The sequence below is a fragment of the Hemibagrus wyckioides genome, linkage group LG22, assembly GCF_019097595.1.
Source record: "Hemibagrus wyckioides isolate EC202008001 linkage group LG22, SWU_Hwy_1.0, whole genome shotgun sequence".
Classification (NCBI taxonomy): domain Eukaryota; kingdom Metazoa; phylum Chordata; class Actinopteri; order Siluriformes; family Bagridae; genus Hemibagrus; species Hemibagrus wyckioides.
The window spans coordinates 2,447,742-2,458,240 of record NC_080731.1 but is presented as its reverse complement, the minus strand read 5'-3'; the positions used below and the strand labels follow the sequence as shown (position 1 = coordinate 2,458,240).

Here is a 10,499-nt window from a genome sequence, read left to right as displayed (position 1 = left end):
GTAGGTTTTTTTCTTTTACGCTTTTTTCTTTTTTTTCTTCTAGTATTTTTTTTATTTTTCTTCATCTCAACTTTTTTCTTATTTTATTTTCCTCCTTTTCTCTTTTTCACTATTCTAACTTTCTCTAACTTTTTCTCACAAACTTATTTACAGTTCTCATTTATAAAAGAATTCTACCCATCTTTTTTTTTCTTTCTTTCTTGCTTTCTTTCTTTCTTTCTTTCTTTCTTTCTTTCTTCTTCCCTCCCTCCTTCCCCCCCTTTCTTTCTTTCTTTCTTTCTTTCTTTTCTCTTTATTTCTGGGGGTTTTTCTCTTCCCATTTTTTCCTGGTCCTTCTTCACTCTCTCTCTCTCTCTCTCTCTCTCTCTCTCTCTCCACTCCCCCCCACACAGACACATAGTCTCTCCATTTTCCTTTTCTTTTTCCCCCAATCTATATGTCTTTACCTTTAAATATTTTTTCCACTAGAACATATTGTATATATTATATCTGTCTATCGTTCTATCCTTCTCTCCGTGTTCTTCTCTGTAAGTGTGTATCCCGTCTGGATTTCAGATTAGCCAGCTCCATTATTTATTTTTCTCAGTAATGTTTTTATGCACCACTGAAGCTCAGGAGTTCATCAGGAACTCATCGTTGCTCGTTCTTTTTTTTTATAACATAAAAGCTTGTTTTATCTCTTTAACACAAAATCAAAATATGTGCTTTCATTTGCTAAATCAAAGCATCATGTAAGAGGACTGACCTCTGATGTGTCCTGCTGTGTCTCAGGGGGGACGTGGACGTCTCGGCCGTGTGTCAGTACCACATCGGAGAGGTGAAGAGTGTGTTCGAGGGCCCATATAAGGAATTCCGTGAGGCGTCTCAGAGATGGGGGAGATACACGGGGGTGGTCCCGAACCCACGACCCGGAGCGGTGAGTGCAGTCGCCCTGTTATCATGGATTTTTCAGGAATTCATGTGGCTTAGAAGCTTGAGCCAAAAACCAAACGAAAACCACGCGTTCGATTCTATTTGAGATGTTCGGCTTTCAGTAAGAAGAACAAAAAGAACGCCGGTGCGCCATCTGAGGTGAAAAACCCGATGGAAAGCAGGAACATGTGGTATTCCCAGTTAATTAGCCGCTCGTGTGGCCAGAAAGATTAAAGCGATTAAATGAAATGAGATTAGGAATGAAATGAGATTAAAAGAGTTTGCGTGTAATCTTTTGAACAGGCGGCGCTCTGCGGATAAGCGGCGTTCTAAACAAATCCCTCGACACACAATTACGGTGTCAGATAAGATCCGGTACACGGTGTTACGTTCCTGAGTTTACGGAAAATAAATCTCTTTTCTGTCTCCTGTTTGTCTCCTGGCTTTTCTTCCGTCTTCATCTCTGTAGTGTATCACCAACTTTGACAGAGAGAACGGTTATAACAGCTCGCTGCAGCTCCCGGACGCCACGCTCAACTTCGCTAAGAAGCACCCGCTGATGGAGCTGAGGGCCGAGGCTCGACCCCTGATGCTCACCAAGGGAGTGAACTTCACCCGGATCGCTGTGGACCGAGTCAACGCCCTGGACCAGAGAGCTTACAGCGTGCTGTTTATTGGAACAGGTACACACCGGGTGGAGGGAGGGAGATGATGGATCTGAATGGATGAATGGGATGGAAGAAGGGATGGATGAAAGGATGAGTCAGATGGAGGGATAGCGTTGTAGGGTAAATGGATGGATGTTGGTGTATGGATAGATTACTGAAGGGGTGGAAAATATAAGACTTCAGTTATTGGGCCAGAGTGAGGATGGATGGATGGATGGATGGACAGGTGGATTGAGGGACGGATGGAGGGATGGAAGGATGGATGGATGGATGGATGGATGGATAGATGGATAGATAGATGGACGAACAGGAACATCTATCATGGAATTACTTGAAACATGGATTACTTGAAAGAAAAAACAGATGAATGGCAGAGAAAAGGAACAGATGTAAACATGAGTGAATGATGTTTATTTACACTGAAAAGGACATTCATAAAAATCTGCTGCGTGTTTTCAGGAGTTCAGCGAGGAAATATTTCAGCTGGGCTTTGTCCTTGGTCTCCTTTTCTAACACACACACACACACACACACACACACACACACACGAACTGGCAGGGTGTGAAGAAAGCATTTTCACTCGAGCTCAGTCGGACTAGCGCAGTGCGACTGCTGTCACAGCATGACTGATATTGAGTCTCTGTCTCTTACACATACACACACACACACACACACACTACCTGTCTGAGTCTCTTGATCTCTCTCGCCTGCAGTCCCTCTCACTCTCTTTTTGACTGCTACACTTAGGAGGCCAGACTTCATACGGCAACCTTGCCAAAACACACACACACACACACACACGCACTGCCAGTTGGACTACAGGGTTGATTAGCTGTTGAGTGAGGAAGAAGCAGCTGAAACAGAGAAAAAAATCTGTCGACGTCCATCTGTGTGTGTGTGTGTGTGTGTGTGTGTGTGTGTGTGTGTGTGTGTGTGTAAAATGCTCAGCATTGTTTTCTCACTACATTTGTCTCATACAAACACACACAGCTTTACATTCTGAACTAATTTCAATCCAGTGAAATTACTTTTTTATACAAATAGCAATAAAATACTTAATACAAAAAACACTAAAGATTAAATAGATAGATAGATAGATAGATAGATAGATAGATAGATAGATAGATAGATAGATAGATAGATAGATAGATAGATAGAGAATGAGAGAAAATAAACACAGCTTATTATTCATCTAGCGGCTCCGAAACCTGCGGAGGAAAAACTCATCAATCCTCCTCACTGTTACGAAGCCATGTTTTTCTCTCGTTAGCATAAAACCACACATCGCACTCATTAGCGGGATTAAACACAGATCACGCGCGGGAATGTGAAGAAGAAAAAAAAAAAACCCGATAAAGAACGCTTCAATCTTTTGGTCTCTAAATACACGCTGATGTTTATTGCAGAAAAACTGAAAGAATAAAAATAATTTTTACATCAGTCAAGTTAAGTTTTTTTTTTGTTTGTTTATTTAAACAATATTACTTGTGTTTTATTCAGTTTTTTTTTGTTTAATTTATTTGTCATTATTTATATATTTATTAGTATTTCCTTTATTTATTATAATTTATTATTTGAATTATTTAGTTATTATAATATTTATTTTTTGTTATTGTTCATATCATTCTTACACATATTTAATTGTTTAATTGTTTATTGGAAGTAAATAAATATTGGTAATATTATTAGTAAAAAAATATATTATTATTATTATTATTATTATAAAATTACACATAATCCTCAGCTGGTATATTTGAATAAATGCAGAATTTTAATCACTTTTTTGTTCTCTCTTTCTCTGTCTCTCTCTCTCTGTCTGTCTGTCTTTTTCTCTGTCTGTCTCTCTCTCCCTCTCTGTCTGTCTCTTTCTCTCTCTCTCTCTCTCTCTCTCTCTCTCCTCCAGCTGATGGATGGCTCCAGCGTGTGGCGATTGTTGGGTCTGAGGCTCATGTGATCGAGGAGATCCAGCTGTTTGATTGGCCACAACCAGTCGACAGTCTGACCATCTCACACAGCAAGGTAACACACACACACACTTACACACACACACACACACACACACACACAAACAGAGCAAGGTCTTAATCTCATTAATTTCTTACCCCGTCTCAGCAGTGTTGTTTCTCTCTCTCTCTGTGTGTGTGTGTGTGTGTGTGTGTGTGTGTGTGTGTGTGTAGAAGTACCTGTACATCGGCTCTCGGTCCGAGGTGTTACAGTTGCCCTTGGCTAACTGCAGTCGTTATCACTCTCAGCCGGACTGCTGGCTGTCCCGAGATCCGTACTGCGCCTGGGACAGCGAGGGACGAGCGTGTGTCCGCATCGACCTCCACCGCGGGTACACACACACACACACACACACACACAGTTACACACACAAACACTCTCCATCACTCACCCTTCTCCTGAACAGACAGAAACATTTATCTTTTCATGTAGTTTTCTTTTTTATTTCTTCTTTAGTCCTCTTCTGCTCATTCTTCTGCCTCTGACCTTCCACTCTATCAGTTCTCTTCACCTCTCCCTCGCCTTTTCACTTCTTTGCTCTTTTCTTCTTTTGTCTTCTTTTATTTTTCTCTTCTCTTATATCTATTAAAGTGTGTGTGTGTGTGCATGTGTAACAAGTGTGTATGAGTTTGTGTGTGTGTAGTAAGTGTATGTGTGTGTATGTGTGTGTGTGTGTGTGTAACGGATTTTGTGTGTAACGGTCTTTTGTGTCCCCCGCAGCTCCATGTCCACTCTTACTCAGGATCTGATGCTGGAGAGATTTAATCGAGGGTCAAAGGCTAAGTTTGATAAGCCGGTGTCTATCCCCAGTCCAGGTGAGTCTCACTCTTCTGCCCCCTGCTGGGCAACAACTTCTGCACCTCCAGAACTTCTGACAGAACCGACATCTCCTCTGTGTCCTGTGTTTCAGAACATTCTCGTCTGAGGAACGTGACCGTGGTGGTAGGTTCGGACCTGGTGCTGCCGTGCCAGCTGGTCTCCAACCTGGCACGTCCCTCGTGGGCACTGAACGAGCGCGAGTTGTTGCTTTCGTCCGACTCTGACACTTCGGGTCCCCGATTCGACCGCGCCCTTCGTGCCCTGGTCATCCCCCAGGCGGGTGCGTCCCAGACCGGACGCTACGTGTGTTACTCGGAGGAGCAGGGAGTAAAGTTCCAGACGGAGCGCTACCAGGTGGCGGTGGTGGCCAGCGCGCCAGTGTTTATGGAAGCACGAGCGCCAGACGCCAGCATGGGGCTGTTCTGGGTGCTGGTGATCGCGTTGGGTGTCACGTGTCTGGTGCTGCTTGCCGGCGCCCTCTACCTGCGCCGGAGGCTGAAGCTAGCGCTGGGGAAAGCTGGAACCGCTGAGATGAAGCCTTTAGAGAGCACGCTGGTCTACCCGATCACGCTGCCCAAAGAGACGCCAAGCTTCGTGCCCAGCAAGATGCCCACCAGCTCAAACAACGACGAGGATCGCTTCTGGGAAACCGGCGCCAATTTCTACTACTCAGACGGATCATTGAAGATCGTGCCCGGACACGCGTCCTCGCCAAGCGCCATTCCTGGGCAGCCACTACACTCGCCGAGCCGTCTGAGCCTCACCAACATCCGGAACTCCAGCACCAACGGGTACGTCCGGCTCAGCCTGAGCGTGGCGGGCGAGGACCGGGCGAACGGAGGGATAAACCCCGGAGGAGTGGGGGGAGTTGGAGGAAAGCTGGGGATCGGAGCCCGAGAGAACGACTACACGAGTCCCTTCAAGGAGGAGCTCCGGAGGACACTACAGCAGAGAAGCGTCCTGCCTGACGCCAACCCCGAGGAGTCGTCGGTCTAGAGCACAAACAGAGACGCCAAACAGTCACCTACCTCCCTCCTTCATGGAGAAACATCCTTCCTCTCTCTTTCACCATCTCTTCTACCTTCCATCAGACCCCTTTCTCTCTCTCTCTCTCTCTCTCTCTCTCACTTTCTTTCTCTCTCTCTCTCTCTTTTTCTATCTCTCGGCTAACACCATCGACCCGACCCAATCCAGCAGCTGGCATGCTAATGCTAAAATACAGAGTGTGTCACGATCTCTCCATCAAAAATGGTTTTCGTTTCACGGCGACGGCTGTAACCTGAAAAAAGGCTACGAACTTCTCTTTTTTTTTGGCCTGGTTTAGCTGTCACTCAAAGACGTGGGAGGACTCACACCGATTTGTGTTCTGTTTCAGGATTGGACGAGGAACGGGAGGGGAGGGGTTAAATAAAAATGGGGAAAACTTTCCAGCAAGACGACAATCGTACTTTTTTTGCAACAAAAAAGTGTGAAAGAGAAGAGAGAGGACGAAGTAAACAAAGGGAGCTGTAAACGAAAGCGACGAATAGACTGACCGGCTTTCATGGGAAAAAAGACAAACAAACAAACAGCTCGATTTTTTACGATTTCTTTTTTGTTTCTTCTGAGAATGTCTTCAGTCTCAAAGCACTAATATATTGTGAGGTTTGTAATTTAAAAGATTTTTCTTGGTATTTCTGTAACCTTCGGGGTGACGGTGAAGGACGCGGGGACGTTTTGTGTCTCTGGTGGAATGTGAAAGGAGGACAGACGCATGACAGTCGTGTCTCTGTCATTTATCCCAGACTCGTGTTGTAATCGGACCCGAGCATTCGGCTCGGGAGAAAAACAAAAAAACTGAAGAACTGCGTTTGTGCTGCAGCAACAACTTCACTGTAAAAAATAAAAGACCTTTCATCGAGTGCATTTCTGCATTTAAATCACTTCTGGATGTTTCCTTCGCGGTGGATGAACTGACCCTCACCCTGATCGGACGCCAAAGGCTGCACCGGTGCCGCGTTATCCGATCAGAGGCTGCGTCCGATTCCACGCAGGTAAGAGATCTGAAAGACTAGCTAGCAAACCTGCTAATGTTTGTTATTGTTTGTTATTATTTACTTCAGAGTCATGTAACAACCGTAAACACATAAGGTTACCATGACAACCAGGATTACATTCGGTACCTTTTTGTCCCTGGCTAGTTACAACTAATAATCGTCACCATCGTTAGCTGTTTTAGCTAGTAGCCCAATTAACTAGCTCACATTCTGGTTACAGAATAAAAATTTTGTTATTCAAGAAAATTTCCTGATTCCGTCTTTTTTTTTTAGTTCATTTATTTAACAGATTTCCCCAAATATAAAGTTACTAATCTACATAACTATCATCACCTGACTTACACATAACTTACCTGACTTACGCTGTTACACATAAGTGTATTTAAAGTGAGATGAACGGTAGCCCCGCCCCCAAGTCATTTTTATGCAGAAATCATGATTCCATGTGCAGGAAGATCTCGGTTCAACGCTTCGGTGAAAATAATATCTGTCTCTGTGTCTCTCTTTCAGTGTCTCACACAAGACAAGGACGTTTTTCTCATTTTTCACTTTTTTTTTTCCTGACATGAACCAGAAGGAGTCGTGGCTCATCCCTCTGCCAGGTACCGCAGCCAGCTCCGCCCACCGGTCTCCACTTTCTTGCATGAAGCTCTACGACGCCGTTGTTTGGTTTTTTGTTTATTTTTTCCTCCAAAGTGCAAAAAGTCTTACTCATGACTCAAAGACTCTTGAAGAAAAAAAAGAGAAAGAAATAAAAAAGACATTGTGATTTGTTTTTCTTCATTTCGCTGTGCCTCTTCAGCATGGGCTAAAGCCAAAGTAGACTGCAGATGGTTTTATCTTCTCCGTCTATCCATTTCTTTTCTTTATTTTATTATTATTATTATTGTTGTTCTTTCTTATTTAAGTTTCGAAGTCCATCCACTGCACAGAAAAAGGACTGTTCTGTTCTGCTACCCGAGCGTACCGAGCGTTTGTTATTAATCTCTTTTTTCATGGAGAGAGAAAAAAAAATATCGATCTATTTTGTGGCATGACAGCTTTATGATGTTTTTTTTTTATTATTATTTTATTTTTTCATTATCGAAGCGGCTCTGTGTTCCGTTGTCCGAACGTCAGATGGGATGAAAAGAGCAAAAGAAAAAGACATTAATGGAAATTTAGCCGGGAATTTTCGCCTTTTCGCAGAAGATTACAGTTTCTTCATTTTTGTCAGTCACTTTGTTATTCATGCGCGAGATAAAAAAAAAAATAGAATCAGACATATTTCTCAGGGTGGGGCTTTTTAAACATCTTAAGAATCGATGCGGGCGTGTGCCGATTGCTCGGTAAAACCGTCAAACTTTTTAGCGACGACGGAACAGTGTTACTTCAGGTTTCTACGTACGGAATGAAACAACAACACGTGGTTCATTTCTCTCACACCACAGCAGCTTGTCAATAATAAACAAACTAAGGATGAGTGAGTAGGGATCCATGTGCGGTATAAACAGGCAAATGATTCCAAAACGTGGTCGTTAAACAGGCATAGAATGTCCGGTAAGAAAGAATGTAATTCGTGAGGCAGAGCAACGTCAAATAACTAGGCAAATGTCAGAACCCAGAAAAACAAACACTGAAATATAACAAAGGCTTGATACCCTAAAAATACTGACAATACTTCGTGTTGTATAGCAGCAATGCTACTGATTATATGTCCGTAAATCCCGGAAGTAGAAACTAGAATTCTGGAGAGGGTTCTTTATGGAGGTTCGGAGCTCAGGCTATTGTAACATCCAGGATGTTTGTGTTCTTACAAATGCTCCAGCACTCGTTCCCTCACCAGCTCTTTCTCTCTTCATTCACTCACATGATGTTAGGCCCGGGTTCGATTCCCAGCCAGTGCCCAAGCCCCAGCCACTGGATGCAGTGCCGGTCCCACGTCCGGATAAAATATGAGGGTTGGGTCAGGAAGGGCATCCGGCGTAAAACCTGTGCCAGGTTGTTGTGTGGACCGGTTGGTCCACTGTGGCGACCCCTCACACACGTAGGGAGCAGCCAAAAGATGAACAACATTCTCTCACATGACGTTAGTCAGATTTTTTGTAATGTTCCTGGAAGAAACCTCGGTTTGTTATAAAGCACTGATGCTGGAGACTCCGCCCTTAAAACATTCAATTTTTTAAAAACAAATTAGTAAGCCCTTATCCAGAGCGACTTTACGTTTTATATAATGGATGATTAACGGCCCTGGTCAAGGGCCCAGCAGTGGCAGCTTGGTGGACCTGGGAGCCACTAAGCTACCACATCCCTACTAAATAAATTTTGTAATTCCCTGCGGACGAGCTGTTGCTATAGAAACCATAACGTCTTAAAACGAGCTGCTGAATGTACAGCAGGTACCCAGGAACTACAAGACCACAGGAAGACGATTAGCCTCCAGTCCATCATGTGTAAGCTGCTTCCCTGAAGAACGCCAAACACGTCTACGCTAATTGACAAAATTCAGGGGAATAAAAATGTCGGAAAATTATCATAACGAATCTGTAAAACCATAATGTTGAACCTGAACGTCGGCACACGCCAAGGTTTCCGTTTCGAAGGATTATTTAACGTAGCTGCTGTTAAATAATGAGTCTATGAGCATAGCCATGTTTAGTGCACATGCAGCCGGTTGCCATAGCAACAGAGCTAATCAGGGCCTGCAATTGGTTAAAGTTCTTCACGCCCCACTGCGTCGCTCAGCCACTCCCCCAAAAGACTTTAAATTCATCAAGTGGACTTCATTAATTCACAATTGATTAAGAAGTGATGCAGCGCACTCGAAGGGTTCAAGGGCAGATCGGGAACACGGACCGTCGGCTTTTACGGAGACTTTAAAGTGCCCTGCGTTTACTTTTTAAGGAGTGACAGAGCGCACTTCAAGGCGGCAAGGCCGGAGATTCCAGATGGAGACACAGTCTGTGGGTTTGGTTTTAAAAGCTTGTAGTGCCCCATGTTTATAAAGCGACTCTTCTAAAGTGCACTACGTACTCCCCGAACGTGATGGAGTGCACTTCATGCAGGATTTAGACGCAACCCGTGGGTTAAAGACTTTCATAAATCTGGTCTACGTTTACAAGGTGATGTTTTATAAAAGTGAGCAAGTGCACTATATGCTGCTGGTTCCATAGTCAAGTGGAGGATTGAAACACAGCCCATGTGCGAAATAAAGACTGGCCTCTTTTATAACTGTACTGACTTACACACCCACACACACACACTCACACACACACTCACACACACACCGCATGGCCTGTGTCGTGTTATAGAGACACCGTTTCTGCTCTTCTTCTTTTGTGGCCAAATGTTAATCTGCTCTTTAACGGTTCCTCGTTTGTTTGTTTGTTTGTTTTTTTTAACTTTATTGCCTGCTTTCTTAATAAATGTGTCTTGTGTTTTTTTTTGTTTGTTTGTTTTTTTACTATTATTATTATTATTATTTTATAATTTTAAGTATAATGTTTAGTAACTTATTTCACCTGTAAAAAAAAAAAACTCCAAATGTCGATATTTATTATTAATGTACATATGTTCTTATTTTTTATATATGTACATATTCACATGAAATAAAGTTGGATTCACTCAGCGTGAGCTTCCTTCTGCAGACGGGTCATGTCTCGTTACAACGTCCCAGTGTCCTCATGTTCCCAGGACTGCGCTGACAAGACAAACGGGGTTAGACAAAGACTTTAATCTTTAGCGTTATATTTAAAGAAAACTTCCTTGGGGTTGTTTGGATGAGCAAAACGGGCGAAGAAACATTGAATAAAGTCAGGAACATGAAGAAAAAAATGGTTTTTTTTACTCTAAATGACACATTAGCATTATATTATATTGCTTAGCTTGGGTCAGTTCTTTGTAAGCAGCCATACAATTTACATACGTTTCGTATTGGTCATATTTTAGGGCGGCTTGAACGGATTATCTGCATTTACTTTATTTCTTATGGGGAAATACAATACAAACAATACAAACTTTCGTCTTAAGAACTCGCCTCCAGAACTGATTAAATTCGTATACTGAGGTTCCACCATACTTC

At 43.1% G+C, this 10,499-nt stretch overlaps 1 protein-coding gene across 3 annotated transcripts in view; it reads left to right on the top strand.

The window, feature by feature from the left end:
* The window catches only part of sema4c (sema domain, immunoglobulin domain (Ig), transmembrane domain (TM) and short cytoplasmic domain, (semaphorin) 4C), a 71,294-nt gene extending 61,322 nt beyond the window's left edge, over positions 1-9,972 (top strand). For all 3 annotated transcript variants that reach the window (XM_058374834.1, XM_058374833.1, XM_058374835.1), the window contains 7 exons: positions 772-916; positions 1,382-1,595; positions 3,484-3,599; positions 3,758-3,915; positions 4,305-4,399; positions 4,495-6,436; positions 6,950-9,972. In XM_058374834.1, the coding sequence (XP_058230817.1) occupies positions 772-916; positions 1,382-1,595; positions 3,484-3,599; positions 3,758-3,915; positions 4,305-4,399; positions 4,495-5,399 (1,633 nt within the window). In that variant the 3' untranslated portion in view covers positions 5,400-6,436; positions 6,950-9,972. The remainder of the gene's footprint in view (positions 1-771; positions 917-1,381; positions 1,596-3,483; positions 3,600-3,757; positions 3,916-4,304; positions 4,400-4,494; positions 6,437-6,949) is intronic.
* The last annotated feature ends 527 nt before the right edge of the window (positions 9,973-10,499 follow it).